Below are 17,293 nucleotides of genomic sequence, written 5' to 3'. Positions count from 1 at the left end.
TCAGAATAGCACCCAGCCATTCAGACACTCTGGCTAAGAAAAAAGAACCTTTCAACCAGAAGGAAACTTCGAATTTTAGAAAGAAACTAAGGTTTCTTTGAGACCATTTTAGAGGTATTGGGAAATAGGATCAGGTCTTTATAGAGGTTCCTTGCCTACTCAGACAATGCAAAAAAATAAATAGGTACTGCCCAGCAGATAGTGGTGGAAAGAAGAACAACGTCTGGGAGTACAAGGTTGCAATACAACACGCCATCAATAATGGGACTTTATTCACAATAGTTTATCTTCACTGATAGAACAAAATATTTTTTTAATTTTTAATTTTAATAATCATATATATACAAATCAATGGAACAGACCAGCCAGCTCTTGCAATAAATTAGTTGAAAGCTTTTTGCAGTGGTGACAGTATGGGACACATAACATGCCCCGCTTGAACTCTGAATGCCTTCCAAATGGCACCCTATTCCCTTTATAGTGCACTACTTTTGACCAGGGACCAAAGGAAAAGAAGTGTAATAGAAAGGGAATCAGGTGCCATTTTGGAAGCACACCTGTGATAGGTAAAATAACTTTATGCCAATATGTAATATAACAATCCACTATCTTCCCCTCTGTACTTGCACTACTATTCTTCAGAAATGAATGTCTCAAATGGCATGATTATATATCCTTGGCTTGTCAAAGTAAATAGTAAATCATATCCTTGGCTTTCTTCATGGTGACATGATATATTTTGAGGCTGAAGGAGATACATTTGGGGAATAATAGTTTCAAATAGCCATGTGCGAGTGTATGCTAAAAAACAGGTCATATCATCTGCAATTCAGAAAATATTGGGTGTACAAAACACAGAATCCAATGGACAAACATGAAGGCTTGACACAAGATTTTGTGATCTAATGGCATGAGTCTAGTCAAAGCAGAAAGTGTTGGGGTAGAGCTGTATGCCCGCGTGACTGTACAGGATAAAAGCATCTGCTAAATGGCATATATTATTATTATTATTAATTATTATTATTTAGCTGACAGTACTCCTGTAGTGCAGACAAACCTGCCTTGTCAGCATCCAAAATGTCAACCTATTCCCTACATAGTGCACTTGTTTTGACCAGAGCTCTGGTCAAAAGAAGTTATCTATTGTATATAAGGAAAGGGTTGCCATTTGGAACGCAGATATGGACTCAGTTGTTAATAAGACACAGGGACATCCAGTGGCAGCTTATATTCACACTTAAGCCATTGATGCTACATGTACATCTAGGGCTTTATTCAATCCGTACTGATGATCCACTTTATAGCATGAATCAAAATTAAAGGCAATGTTCCCGCGGTTGTGGAGACTGCATTCACGGTAAAACTGCATTAACGGTAAACGCTGCATATGTCGGCTAAATTAGAAATGACCTTTACATTTTAACCCAGATCTTCTGTGATACTTTGGCGATACGGATTGAATCCAGACCCTAGATTAGATGATCTGCTTTATTTACAAAATGACAATATCATTTTCATTGTACATACAGTACACCAATTGATAGAAGTGCTTTACTTGAGGCAGGCATTAGCTAGTTTAGTTTACTGACATTAGTTAAGTTTACTCACAATCGTTGTCCACAACATACAATTACTTGTCCAGGTCTGGACAAGCTGAAGAAACACATATTGCTTGGTGTAATTATCACTATGGTAACTAGAATTAACATCAGCATCATTGTTATCAGTGTTCACTTGACCTAATTAAGCAGTTTTCCTTTTAATATACATTACATGGTATGATTTAGTACACCGCATAATAGGATCAAAGTAAAAAAAATATTCAACTTAAATATGCCATATGATACAGATGTTACGACCAACATCATCATTTACACACACACGAAAACAATATTTCTGTCATTGATATATTCTAGTAATTTAACAGATTAACATGTTTTTCAATCAGTAAAAGTCTTGACGCACTAAATTGTCTGTTTGGAAACAAGCTCCATAGGTTCACAATAGATTTTTTTTAAATACACAACTAAGATCAGGTCACGCTCTCTCGCACAACATCCACAAAGACAGAGAGGTGGAGAGAAGGAGTGGGGGAAAGAAAGCGTGGGCGAGAGAAGGAGAACAGGAGGGAGATCCCTGGGGAGGTCTGCTGAGGCTTGGTAGTGGGTCAACCTCTCACTGTGGAAGAGCTTTGAGTATGGCGTTCACCTCCTCCGCAACAGCTGTCAATGCAAACTCAAACTGCTCCTGAGGTGGAGTAAGAGAGGGAGGAGAGAGAGAGAGAGAGAGAGAGAGAGAGAGAGAGAGAGAGAGAGAGAGAGAGAGAGAGAGAGAGAGAGAGAGAGAGTGGGGGAGCGGGAGAGAGGGAGGGAGGGGAGAGAGTCATTGTAGAGTTAATGCCAATGTTCTTTCCAGATGAATTGCAATACAGAAATAGACACAGATCAGACTTACAAAGCAGCTATAGAGCTATAGAGAATCATGTGAAAGAAGTCTAGAAAACAATGACTTCACTGCGATTGGTCACTTGATACTGAAGTTATTCAATAAGCAAGCACTAGGGGGAGTACAACTGTAGCGCTTACTAACGAAACAAATGACAAACATTTACAATGCATGTAGAACCCTTAACTAATTAAATCAAACTAAACACAATAAGCTTATATGATATTGAAGAAAGCAAGACTTATACTTATAAAACATTTTCTCATCACCAATAATAGTGAAAACATGAGTCACTCATTGAGGATACATGGTTTAATAAAGAATGGATTGATATGACTGCTGGACCAATCTAATAATTCTCAGGGAATCCACACTATGATGGATGTTTCCAAACTGGCTGTCGATTGTCTGACCAGAACACATATTGTTAATTCTTTGTGTTTAGTGTTGGGGAATAACTTGGGTCTCATTTGAGCTGATACTCTGGAGAGAGAGCTCTGCTTTATGAAACAGACATAAAAGCTCCACATTTCTGGAGGACACAGAGTGTACCTGTGTTACCTATCCCAAGACAACTAACTGAGCCTGCCAGTTCTCTCTCTCTCTGTAAAATTATTTGGGAAGCACTATACACCCACTACAAACCTAGCACTGCACTAAATCAAAGGCTTTGAAAATGTGACCGCTACTAGTGCGCACCGCTAACTAGCTAGCCCATTTCATACCCTCCCTCCATCTCCTTTCAGAAATCACAGTCCATTAGAGTTCCCAGCAGAGGTGAGGACATTACCTTTGTCTGGACCATAGCCGGCCGCTGATCCCTCAAGTGCTCCAGGGTGGCAGCAATATCAATCTCCTTAGCACCTGCAACACAACACCAACAACAAATTGGACAGAGTTCAAAGCCAGGAGATAATCCAGGCAGCGTCTGTCAATCTCCTTTTTACTCGCTCCCTTTGGAACCTCCGCCATGCAGCGATTGAAAATTATTACATTCATCCCATATCCACACAGATGCTAAAAACAAGGCTCCGATTGTTTTAGTTGCCTAGATGAAAATGAGAGGGTGGGGAAAGAGAATGTTTGCAAAGGTATTTGTAAAACCACAAAATGTAAGATACAGGAATCAGAGGGATTATTTTAGGATAAAATAAAATAAACACTTCAAATAAGGATTTGTTTTAACCAAAGCCTTGTCCCCCCTGTTGCTTTCTGAGCTAACCAAGGTGCCCCATAGGCTGCCGTAGTCTCAAGCAGCGAGGGATGGTGAGTGTCTGTCTGTCTGCTTGCCTATTTGCCTGTCTGTCTTTCTGCCTGCCTACTTGGCAAGCTACCACCCAGGTGAATAGCTAGATGTGTTGGATACTGGGCAAGCAGAGTGGAGAACCCTCTCTTCCCTATCCCTGCAGCACCAGTGCCCAGTCAGCCTGGCAGCTGGCCCTGACCTCAGACCCAGTGCCCAGTTGGCACTGCTCTATGCTCCCCTGTCGACCAAACACGGCTGTGATCACAAAGAAGACAGCTATCTGAGGCCCTTGAGTTGGGGGCAGACTACATGATCGCCTGTCTGGCGCTGAAGGCCTACTGTGAAACCTTTGGAGAAAATAAATAAGTAACAGAACGAGGGAGACCAAACACAACAAAATTACATTCAGTGGTGTGGTGGTGAGTGGTGAGGAAAATGGAAAAAGAAAACGATTTGATTCGTTTTCTGTAGCTAACTACATCAACCTCTCCCACACTTTCCTCAGAAAATCTTTCCTGTGCATCAAAAGAGCAAACATTTTTGTTTTACAAATCAACAAATGAATAAGCAAGAATAGCTTATTCAAGCCATTCTCTTTCAATTACAGTTTTTACTCTACAGTTACAATATAGTAACTCAAGTCTATTCCTCCCACCCAAGAATGGCGCTTGCACAGTTCTACGAGCACCACACTGATAAGTTCTTCATTTTCTAGGACTTAACAGCCAGGCTATTGTGCTGGTTGTAATAAACCAGACTGTGGAGGGAACAGTATAAACGGCTCATTTGAGTTTCCCTCGCAAGATTCCCTTCAAGGAGGGGAGCTCTGAGAAGAAACAAGAGAAAGCACCAAGTCCTTATGGGAGCTGTGAAAGAGACAGAGCCGTGGCTAGCAGCTGGACCCCGGGCTGAAAGAGACAGAGCCGTGGCTAGCAGCTGGACCCCGGGCTGAAAGAGACAGAGCCGTGGCTAGCAGCTGGACCCAGGGCTGAAAGAGACAGAGCCGTGGCTAGCAGCTAGACCCCGGGCTGAAAGAGACAGAGCCGTGGCTAGCAGCTGGACCCCGGGCTGAAAGAGACAGAGCCGTGGCTAGCAGCTGGACCCTGGGCTGAAAGAGACAGAGCCGTGGCTAGCAGCTGGACCCCGGGCTGAAAGAGACAGAGCCGTGGCTAGCAGCTAGACCCCGGGCTGAAAGAGACAGAGCCGTGGCTAGCAGCTGGACCCCGGGCTGAAAGAGACAGAGCCGTGGCTAGCAGCTAGACCCCGGGCTGAAAGAGACAGAGCCGTGGCTAGCAGCTAGACCCCGGGCTGAAAGAGACAGAGCCGTGGCTAGCAGCTGGACCCCGGGCTGAAAGAGACAGAGCCGTGGCTAGCAGCTGGACCCTGGGCTGAAAGGGACAGCCGTGGCTAGCAGCTGGACCCCGGGCTGAAAGAGACAGAGCCGTGGCTAGCAGCTGGACCCCGGGCTGAAAGAGACAGAGCCGTGGCTAGCAGCTGGACCCCGGGCTGAAAGAGACAGAGCCGTGGCTAGCAGCTGGACCCAGGGCTGAAAGCACTCCTGCACTTGTGCTGCCGATTCTTAAGTTAGAGCGAACATTACAGCAGGAGAAAAAAAGAAGAGGCTTTGGTAGTAAGGCATAATAAAAGGCATAATTCTCAGCCTCCGAATTTACAATTCATTCCTTGGGAGAAAGGTAAAGAGGGTAAAAAAAGAGAGGAGAGTGATTTTGTGTCCAAGGGCATACAGGTCTTTGATCAGGCTGAGGGAACCTGGGCCTCCTGCTTCTCAGGAGACAGACAAAGAGAACCCTAACCCTAACTGGCCGGGCCCAGATTCCACCCCGGCACAGAGAAAAAAGCCTTTGGGCTGCCTCACAGTGTGACAGCCTGGGAAAAGCCCCTCTCAGCAGGCCTAAGATGCCTGCTTTGGCCTTTGATCTTTCATTAAGGCCAGGGCCACAGCACCGGTCAGGAGATTGACATGCCTAATACACACAAATGTAAATGCACGGGTGAACGCACGCACGCACGCACACACACACACACACACACACACACACACACACACACACACACACACACACACACACACACACACACACACACACACACACACACACACACACACACACACACACACACACACACACACACACACACACACACACACGAAAAAACCAAGAGGAGAATAGGTCTTGAACAAATGCATGTGTGTGTGAATGCCATGCTGAAGCAATTGGTGTAAGGTGCTTTCAATTTGAATGGAAGAGCACATTCCAACAAAAGTGCATGGGAGACTACATGAACACAATTAGGTATACTGTTTGCTGAAAAGAAATGGCATTAAATTCCAATAAACAGGATGAATTTATCTGCATGAACAAATTTACAATTTGCTTGACATAAATTGCCAGAATAGGAACTCTTAAACTACATTTACATCTGACATCATCAATGTGAATAGGAATACTGATATATATCTCCATATTGTTTTCTCTCCCATCGATCATTAATTCAGTGAAGCTGCACCCGAGCCAGTCACCCTCTAATGCTTTTAAAGACCCACAGCTGAAAAAGTAAGGCTTTAACGTTGACATGGCGATGCTGCTTAACATGCGTAAGGAGAAAAGAAAAGCTGTCTGACTCCCACCTTTAGCCATCTTATTGAGAACCATGTCAATCAGAATGTATGTTCCACTCCTCCCAGCGCCGTTGCTGCAATAGAGAGAGAGGGGGAGAGACAGAGAGAGATGGGCTGTCATTAGCATGACTTAACAGACACAAGACTATTTCAATGTGTTATCGTTTTGGTCAATACAATTTTTACTTATAGCCCTAAATGAGTTGTTAATTTTGAATGCAATTTTTTGTTGTTTGATATTGTATCAGCTTGTAAAAATGTGAGCTGCTTTTAACAAGTGGCAACATAGAGGAGGGTTTAATATTCCAAGCATATACAATTACTAACGCTATTTTGAGAGGCTGAACGACATCAAACCATGATGATTTCTGTATAAAAAGGTTGTTCTGGGGTTTAAATGTAATAACAGGAATAGTAAACCATCCTCAAAAGTGGCAAAGCTGCAATATGATGCAAAGAAGAGTACATTTATTTATTAAAATTGCTGGTGAAAAACTAACAAAAACACTCCATACATGTAGAAAAAATAGGGGGTAAACTGAACATTTAGTTTGATGAATAGAGATGCAATACTATTTGAATCTATGTTTTTAATCTATGTCTTTTCATTTCTAAATCTGACACCAAATCTCCTTAAAAAAGCACGAGAGGTGTACATACACACACAGTAAACACACGGTTGTGTATCTGAACAAACTAGGCAGAGATAATTGGGCATAATCCCGTTACAGTATACAGGATGTGCTTCTCAAATGCCCCCTTATCCCTTTGTAGTGCAGAACTTTTGACTAGGGTCTGGTAGTACCACTATGAATAGACTAGGGTGCCATTTGGAACATAGACAGGGACTCTGGGGCAATACTACTATCTATGTCTGGGATCTGAGGTCTGCAGTTTGCAGTATGTATCGATACCTAGCAACGCCTAGCACGGGTCATTATGAACTGATCAAAGATAAGGCTGAGGACAAAGCCCTGGGCCACAGAAAACACATTTTAAGATGTTTGTTTGCCTGCCTGGCCTCGACTGGCTAGCCTCTCAGAGCTGAGCTAAACTGATCTGAGCTGAGATAGAGACCTGTGATTTATCTGCAAGGTGCCTCTGTATAGTCTACTAGGCTATAGCTATGCTAATGTTGCTGCTTGTGCTATTGGTTATATGAAAACACAAGCTTTAAACTACACTGAACAAAAATATAAACTCAACATACAACAATATCAAACATTTTAGTGAGTTACAGTTCATATAAGGAAATCAGTTAACCCTTATAATTTATTTAGGCCCTAATCTACAGATTTCACATGACTGGGAATACAGATCTGTTGGTCACAGATACCTTAAAAAAAGGTAGGGTCGTGGATCAGAAAACCAGTCAGTATCTGGTGTGACCACCATTGCCTCATGCAGCGCAACACATCTCCTTTCCATAGAGTTGATCAGGCTGTTGATTGTGGCCTGTAGAATGTTGTCAATGGCTGTGCAAAGTTGCTGGATATTAGCGGGAACTGTAACCCGCTGTTGTACTCGTCGATCCAGAGCATCCCAAACATGCTCAATGGGTGACATGTCTGTTGAGTATGCAGGCCATGGAAGAACTGGGACATTTTCAGCTTCCTGGAATTGTGTACTGATCCTTGCGACATGGGGCCGTGTATTATCACGCTGAAACATGAGGTGATGGAGGTGGATAAATGGCACGACAATGGGCCTCAGGATCTTGTCACGGTATCTCATCATTCAAATTGCCAATGATAAAATGCAATTGTATTCGTTGTTTGTAGCTTATGCCTGCCTATACCATAACCCTACCACCACCATGGGGCACACTGTTCACAACATTTACATCAGCAATCTGCTCGCCCACACAACGCCATACAGGCTGTCTGCCATGTGCCCGTTACAGTTAAAACCAGGATTCATCCGTGAAGAGCACATTTCTCCAGCGTGCCAGTGGCCAATGAAGGTGAGCATTTTCCCACTGAAGTCGGTTAATACGCCGAACTGCAGTCAGGTCAATACCCTGTTGAGGACGACGCGCACGCAGATGAGCTTCCCTGAGCCGGTTTCTGACAGTTTGTGCAGAAATTCTTCAGTTGTGCAAACCCATAGTTTCATCAGCTGTCCAGGTGGCTGGTCCTTGACGATCCCGCAGGTGAAGAAGCTGGATGTGGAGGTCCTGGGCTGGCGTGGTTACACGTAGTCTTCGGTTTGAGGCCTTTTGGACGTACTGCCAAATTATCTAAATTGACATTGGAGGTGGCTTATAGAGAAATGAACATTAAATTCTCTGGCAACAGCTCTGGTGGACATTCCTGCAGTCAGCATTCCAATTGCATGCTCTTTCAAAACTTGAGACATCTGTGGCATTGTGTTGCGTGACAAAACTGCACATATTAGAGTAGCCTTTTATTGTTCCCAGCACAAGGTGCACCTGTGCAATGATCATACTGTTTAAACAGCTTCCTGATATGCCACACCTGTCAGGTGGATGGATTATCTTGACAAAGGAGAAATGCTCACGAACAGGGATGTAAACAAATTTGTGCACAAAATGTGAGAGAAAAACATTTTTGTGCGTATGGAACATTTCTGGGATCTTTTATTTCAGCTCATGAAACACGGGACCAACACCTTTCATTTTGTGTTTATATTTTTGTTCAGTGTATAAACTATATTCCAACCATTTATTTCAGGTTTCAGGGTTGATCTATTTTTGGGAACTGTGGTTTGGAGCATATACATGAAAGGAAACACAGTAGATCTATGCATAATAGATCTACGCATAATAGTATAACTCTGAGAGAGAGGGGTGTTATAATCATAGATGTAAGACCCACCTTAGACACATGGCATTCTGTGATTATATAATTTACTTCCTCTACTGAGGTACAATACTGTTTATACTTGCCTGCAGTGGACTATTATAGGACAAGACCTTCCCCGGTAGCACTTGTTAACCTTTCTGCAACAGAACAGACAGACATAAAGCATCATAAACCTTATGTCAAATCACAACATCAAAATGAGATCAAATGAAATATAAAATAATAGAGTACACCCAGTGATTGAACCAATTTTATTCTCATTATGATCGGTTTTAATTGGTCAACACTTCTCATATTAATAAGGCCCGGCCCCGAAGACTAGAACAAGTCTACATCAAGGTTAAATATTATAATGATACTGTGGACTTTGAAAAGATACATCTCTTCTCAATCTATAAAAATATATATAAATCCACATTTCACAACCATAATTAATGAAGACTGACTTAATGAAGATATGCCATTGCAGTGGTGATATATTGGATTGTGGTAATGAGGTGTGGTGGCTGCTGGGTATCTGCATCAAAAAATGACACATTAGTGCTCTGCCTTTGACCAGGGTGCCATTTTGAGATGCAGCCCCTTGTCCGCCATGCATTAACCTTGTACAATTAAAGACATTACACAGTGGCGAGACACACTCCTGCCAGCAGCACCGTACAGCGGCCCTCACATTGTTAATTGGCTGTTGTTGTGGGGGTGAATTATGCTGGACCAGATCTTTTCATCATGGAGCGCAAGAACTAAAATGTTAAAGGGGAAGGGGTGGTGGAGGTTAGGGGTCACTAAAATGTTAAAGGGGAAGGGGTGGTGGAGGTTAGGGGTCACTAAAATGTTAAAGGGGAAGGGGTGGTGGAGGTTAGGGGTCACTAAAATGTTAAAGGGGAAGGGGTGGTGGAGGTTAGGGGTCACTAAAATGTTAAAGGGGAAGGGGTGGTGGAGGTTAGGGGTCACTCACTCCCATTAAAGTACATGCAGTAGGCTAATGATCTTACTGAAATTTCTAGAACTAAATAAGAATTCAACTTCCATCTGTATGTATACTACAGTGTAGGGTTGAATGTATAGGGTTGAAATCCCAGTAACCAAGCTTTACCCAGAATTTACCGCCCAAAACCATTCCCTTTTCCAAAGATAAATAACTGCAAGAAACCGGTAAATTATAATAAATTATTTATATGAACAGCATGGCATGTAATGGAACTGTTAAATTATATGCAATGTCTAAATATGGCTTCTCTACGGCCTCTGCATGATGAATCAACGCTCAGGGTGGGGACAGACAGCCCATCTCAGTATGGAGCGCACTTCACAATGCATGTAGACCTATTACCTCGTCATGGTAACTGTTTTTCTTGTGACAGGTAGGCCTACATTTGCTGCAGCATAGCCTATGCTACAGTAATATAAAGACTGAATGCGCGTCTAATTTACCCATCTCCGTCTGGCTTTCTGGGGTCATCTTGTTTTTTAATTGCAGCTCCAGAGTTTTAAAACAGCCTGTCACTAGAATATCATTGCTTTAAATCAGTGCACACGCGAGCACTCTTTCGCAGTCTTTCTCTCTCTCCATCAACTCCATTCAAATTGCATCCAAAATGTTTAATCCTGTTCTAGATTGATATATAGCCTTATATATAGATGTTCCAGCCTCCATCTTTCAGGTAATACATTCAATGCAGTATTAGCCTTATATTTAGCCTTATATTTAGTTAATGAATGATGGGTTATACATCATAAGCTTCTAACTTACAGCCTCTGTCTCTTGCCGCAATACACACGCACCTGCGCTTCACTGGCCTCTCCTTAAAAAGCGCTACTTAGCTCTTGGAGTCCCATGCAGGAAAAGCTAGACTAGAATAGCTTGCTGGACATAATCTTTTGGGCATTTCTTATACCAATAGACTATTCAAAGAGGGATGCACACTCTTTTTTGCTGAATGTTAAATACAGCAGCCAATAGAACTCACGGGTAATTTGAAAGAAGAGGGAACGAGGGAAGATGGCTTTAGAAGTTATTTATTCAGACCGATAATCATTCAATCTTCATGAAGAGAAGTGAAAGCCTTCTGCAACTAATTCTAGTCCTATAATATTGAAGCATGTCATTAGAATGATGAAGATAAGTACAACAAAACCGCATTTGCTGCACCAGATTTGCATGTTCTCTTCTGCTTTATCATGGCTTGAACGATGTGCGTAATTCCATTCCATATAATACAGTATAATACAATACAGTACAGTAATACAGTTCACACTCAAAAAGATTAGCCTACTGGAGCTAGTTTCATTTATTTACCCAAGAGATCATATAGCTAGCTACATCTATGGGCTGTTATGTTTTTCTGTTGTGCGTAATGTGCAGTAGCCTATATCATAGGTTATATGTATTGGATAATGGCACAATCATTTGGGCTTTTTTAGGCTTGGGCTCATTAAATGTCATTTATGTAGGGATTATAAAAATTGTATTTAATACATGACTCTTCAGGCTCAGGTAGCATCAGGTTTAAATATTTTCATCCTGATCAAAGCTCTAATCAAATCCAGACATATTTATATACTCTATACTTCTTTTGAATGACACTTCCGGTTTTGGTGGGAAATACCGATTTACCCGAGAGAAAAGTGATTTACTTTCAGGTTGGAACATTTGTAAAATACCAGGAAAATATTCAACCCTACTACAGTACTTACAGTTGAAATCGGAAGTTTACATACATTTTAGCTGAAAATACATTTCAACTCAGTTTTTCACAATTCCTGACATTTAATCCCAGTAAAAATTCCCTGTCTTAGGTCAGTTAGGATCACCACTTTATTTTAAGAATGTGAAATGTCAGAATAATAGTAGAGAGAATGATTTATTTCAGCTTTTATTTCTTTCATCACATTCCCCAGTGGGTCAGAAGTTTACATACACTCAATTAGTATTTGGTAGCATTGCGTTTAAATTGTTTAACTTGGGTCAAACGCTTCCCACAATAAGTTGGGTGAATTTTGGCCCATTCCTCCTGACAGAGCTGGTGTAACTGAGTCAAGTTTGTAGGCCTCCTTGCTCGCACATGCTTTCTCAGTTCTGCCAACAAATTTCTATAGGATTGAGGTCAGGGCTTTGCGATGGCCACTCCAATACCTTGACTTTGTTGTCCTTAAGCCATTTTCCCACAACTTTGGAAGTATACTTGGGGTCATTGTCCACTTGGAAGACCCATTTGCGACCAAGCTTTAACTGCCTGACTGATGCCTTGAGATGTTGCTTCAATATATTCACATAATTTTCCATCCTCATGATGCCATCTATTTTGTGAAGTGCACCAGTCCCCCCTGCAGCAAAGCACCCGCACAACATTATGCTGCCACCCCTGTGCTTCACGGTTGGGATGGTGTTAGCCTCCCCCTTTTTCCTCCAAACATAACAATGGTCATTATGGCCAAACAGATCTATTTTTGTTTCATTAGAGGACATTTCACCAAAAAGTACGATCTTTGTCCCCATGTGCAGTTGCAAACCGTAGTCTGGCTTTTTTATGGCGGTTTTGGAGCAGTGGCTTCTTCCTTGCTGAGCGGCCTTTCAGGTTATGTCGATATAGGACTCGTTTTACTGTGGATATAGATACTTTTGTACATGTTTCCTCCAGCATCTTCACAAGGTACTTTGCTGTTGTTCTGGGATTGATTTGTACTTTTTGCACCAAAGTACGTTCATCTCTAGGAGACAGAACGCGTCTCCTTCCTGAGCGGTATGACGGCTGCGTGGTCCCATGGTGTTTATACTTGCGTACTATTGTTTGTACAGATGAACGTGGTATCTTCAGGCGTTTGGAAATTGCCCCCAAGGATGAACCAGACTTGTGGAGGTCTACAATTTTTTTTCTGAGGTCTTGGCTGATTTCTTTTGATTTTCCCATGATGTCAAGCAAAGAGGCAATGAGTTTGAAGGTAGGCATTGAAATACATCCACAGGTACACATCCAATTGACTCAAATTATGTCAAGTAGCCTATCAGAAGCTTCTAAAGGCATTTTCTGGAATTTTCCAAGCTGTTCAAAGGCACAGTCAACATAGTGTATGTAAACTTCTGACCCACTGGAATTGTGATACAGTGAATTATAAGTGAAATAATCTGTCTGTAAACAATTGTTGGAAAAATTACTTGTGTAAAGCACAAAGTAGATGTCCTAACCGACTTGCCAAAACTATAGTTTGTTAACAAGAAATTTGTGTAGTGGTTGAAAAAAAAGAGTTTTAATGACTCTAACCTAAGTGTATGTAAACTTCCGACTTCAACTGTATACATTTACTGTATGTGCGGCAGGACACTGAATACTTATGCCTAGGGATTTATTTCAAGCTCTCGTTATAATCCCCAATGATTATCTCTTTAAGAAACTGGATTTAAATGAATAGTATTCCTTCATCGATCAAAAGTAAATTGACAGAAAATGTTACACAACAAACCGAAAAACCAATTCACAATTCAGAAGTACCAAACCCACCATGAACCAAATTACCATAGGAACAACAGCAGATCACCAATGGGGGGTTGGTTGGGGGGAAGTGGGGGAATTCAAAGGAGGGAGGTGATCCTTAAATAAGTTAAACGTATAGAGTATCAGTCAGAGGAAGTCAAGCAAATCATGAGCAAGCAAAGGGTGAGAGGTCATTAGAGAGAGGAAGAGAGGCTGAGGAGAGAGAGGAGGAGCAGGGGGGTTCCGCAAGGCCCCTGGTTGCAGAGTCACAGTTTCCAATGATCACTTTTGTGACTATGCAACTGGGCTCATATTACTAGCTGCAACATCACAAAAATGACACTGGCAACCGCTAATTAGCTGGCAAAATAACAAAAGGAAGAAAACAAATCAAAACAGGTAGGTAGCTATGAAACTGAGAAATAAAAGAAAGTGCTGCTCGATCAGAAGTAAGACTTGTTAATTAAATACATGGCGGCATACAGAGAGAGGAATTAGCTCGCAGTTTATGATCTCGAACCCTCAAGTGTGATAATTGCTGTCGAAACCACAAACTAAGATTCAGATTCAAGAGTTACTGCAATAGCATGTGATAAGAAATTGAGCGAGAAGACATTTTTAATCCTAGTATTTCTCCTCACCATTCCCTCACCCCATGAGAAAAAAAATGCCAACACTGACCACAGTTGGTGGCTTGATGGCAGTATGATGTGTTTCACCACAAATCCTGGCCCTGCTCTTTCCCGGAAGATCTCACCTCATAAGTGTGCAGCACAAATACAATAACACCAGGATATATAACATCACAGTACTCAGACTTGTCCTGTTATTTGAAAAATTCCTCAGTGGGCCTAAGAGAGCAGCAAGGCTAGCAATAAAGAGATTTACTGAGTCATAGTATATCTTATATCTATGTGAAGACTGGCACATAAAGTAAGAGGAAAATAAGGGAACTAAAGGTTTAATCCCACAAAATACCTTATTGTTACCATATCAATCTGACAACAATAGGGTTGCAAAAGTCTAGTAACTTTCCCAGGTTTTCTAGAAATCCATGTTCTCCGAGGAATCTTCCGATAAGGATTTCTAGAAAACCTGGGATTTCTTGGAAAGTTTGCAGATTTTTACAACTGTAGATAGTGGTGAGGACAGCCCTGTGGAGCCCTGACTCTAGGAAGTCCTACCTGCGGAAGTCCAGGAGTGTCCGACTGGACTCAGGGACATTCTGGTTGAGCCAGGTAAGGAAGTGGAACTGTGTGACGGTGCGAGTCTCGTTGGTCTGCATGTTCTTTAGGTAGAAACTACGAACCAAGAAGTCATCACACCAGATGTGCTCCGACACCAGGTTCACCTATAGAGGAAGTTATGTCAGAGTCATAGAAATATAATGAGTTCTCATTCTTATTCTATTGTAAGTTATCCGTGAATACACAGTAAAATATGTCATTATAAGTGCACTTGATTTTAAATATGCAGTGCACTGTGCACCTTACAGAAAAGTTAGAAAATGTGTATTACTGACTGTGCTATTACAGTATATAAGTAAACGGTTGAATGCAATTCAAACTGAGTACAACCAAATTATGCTGAAATTACACATGAATTTTAAAATCAAAACGACTATAACCATATTTCCAATTTAGAACAGCAACAATAGATAGGACTAGAAAAACAAACAATTGACATTTTCAGCAAACATCAGACATTGGATAACCAGGCCTGGTACCTCGTAGATGTGGTAGAGGTTGGACCCCTCGTCAGGCCAGTAGTGGTAACACTGTTTGACTCCACTCTCAGTGAGGGGCGTCAGCATGACAATGACCACACAGCCATTCTCCCAAACCATCTGCACACAAAAGACAGAGAACGGCCATTTTGTCACAAGGCAATACCCGGTAATTGCCTCGTGACATGCAGCCTCACGCTATTCTATTGAGACGCTCCCCCACACACTTCAAACTTTTATGTATGAGCCCATTTACTAGTATTAGAGGAAAAAGACAAAACATGACAAACAGGAATATGGAATAAAATGCTCGATTAAAATGATGAATTATCATCCATTCCTTCTTATTGAATCATCTGCATCTAAATTACAGTACAATCTACTTTCCATACTTGGGGAAAACACTGTTAGCTGTCGCTGTGGAATTCTTAAAGTATTTTTGTAAACTTTAACAATAGTAAGGTTAAAACACTAACAGCTTCATATGTAGGGGGGTGCAAATTAGCTGATGGTGCAAATTAGCGCAAGCTAAAGCATGTCGAAGATTCAATGTATCAATGTTTTAATTGTATCTGTCCCTTAACAAATAAATACACTATTGTCCCTATTGTATCCTTCCAGAACTAGGAGTGTCTGTTTAGGTGTATTTTTCTCGCTAACATACAGTCTAGATGGCGCTGGTCAGAAGGTAGGTAGGCTCTAGAGAGCCATTGGTAGGATAGAAAGACAGCAGCCAGGTTAATGAAGCTAATAAAACATTATTGTTACACTCATCAGATGACCAGGATGCTCACCTATGGCTCATGATTTCACAGTTACCAAGAGCATTTGCTAATGTTTAGCACATTGAACAAAGTTTAGCACACTTGACACAGTTCTAATATAGTTTAATGATGTAGAGTGTGTTGTGACCCATGTAAAATGCACTTTAAAAAATTATAATTTACTAAGACAGGAGGGAGAAGATTAGGGAGAAGAGAGGAGAGAGAGAGAGCCTCCACCCCCCCTCTCAGATTGTGTTCAGAGCCAAACAGGGATTAGGCAGAGAGGGGGCCCAGGCCGAGGCCCATACTCCGGTTGTCATGTTGGGCCAGACATTCCGTCCACTCAGAAGCACAATTCAAGTAGCACACGGGTGACAGAGGATGCATCCTAAATGGCACCCTATTCCCTACATAGTGCTCTACTTTTGGCCAGAGCACTATGCACCCTGGTGAAAAAAGTAGTGCACTATATATGGAATAGGGTGCCATTTGGGATGCGCCCTGAACAATTCCATCCTCGGAATTCTCCCATTATCATGCACCTTATCGATTGCATGAAATAATCTAATATAAATCAAGACAGCCTCCCTTTCTCTCCTATAGTTTGACACAACCAGGCATATCTGTATACATAAAATGTGCAGCAATATTTGATTATCATTTGCAAGTAGATTGTGTAGTGGTATATATGGAGGCCATGGTGGGATTACAAAAAGCACTTGTCTCCAGTTTGACTTACACTTCTAATAACACTGTTCCCTTGTTGCTTAAGTCTGGAGAAGATATTGATTTTATGAAAGAGAGGAGTGTACCTGCCAGAAATCAGCCACCGTGGAGGGAAGGGGGCCTTGAGTAGCGATGTAGGCTGGGTTCCGTGGGTCATGATCCATCTGGGAGAGAGACAGAGAGACAGAGAGAGAGATAGAGAGAAAAAGCAATGTTATTACTTAATTATTGATCAAGTAAAGGACCACAAGGTTTACCCTAGTGAGTGCTTTGAGAAAGAACAATATTCTTAAACTGGATATAGTGAAAAACATAGCAACTTAAAGTCAAACACAAAATGATGTTGAAAAATGTTGAAATAAAGGGGCAATCCATAGTTGCTACATTCCACTCATAAATGAATGATATTTACCCATTGATTCTTGAAGAAAATAACTTATAAATGCCT

General features: G+C 41.6%; 1 protein-coding gene across 1 annotated transcript in view; it reads right to left on the bottom strand.

Annotated features, from left to right (window-relative positions):
* Positions 1-237: 237 nt before the first annotated feature.
* Positions 238-17,293, bottom strand: part of LOC139559970 (receptor-type tyrosine-protein phosphatase N2-like) — a 189,022-nt gene continuing 171,966 nt past the window's right edge. Inside the window, exons 19-25 of the mRNA XM_071376469.1 lie at positions 16,932-17,009; positions 15,356-15,475; positions 14,814-14,980; positions 9,241-9,294; positions 6,342-6,406; positions 3,236-3,309; positions 238-2,247 (exon numbers count right to left, since the gene is read on the bottom strand). Of these exons, the coding sequence (XP_071232570.1) occupies positions 2,176-2,247; positions 3,236-3,309; positions 6,342-6,406; positions 9,241-9,294; positions 14,814-14,980; positions 15,356-15,475; positions 16,932-17,009 (630 nt within the window). The 3' untranslated portion in view covers positions 238-2,175. The remainder of the gene's footprint in view (positions 2,248-3,235; positions 3,310-6,341; positions 6,407-9,240; positions 9,295-14,813; positions 14,981-15,355; positions 15,476-16,931; positions 17,010-17,293) is intronic.

This window comes from Salvelinus alpinus, chromosome 30, assembly GCF_045679555.1.
Source record: "Salvelinus alpinus chromosome 30, SLU_Salpinus.1, whole genome shotgun sequence".
Lineage (NCBI taxonomy): Eukaryota > Metazoa > Chordata > Actinopteri > Salmoniformes > Salmonidae > Salvelinus > Salvelinus alpinus.
This window is presented reverse-complemented; position numbering and strand designations above follow the sequence as displayed.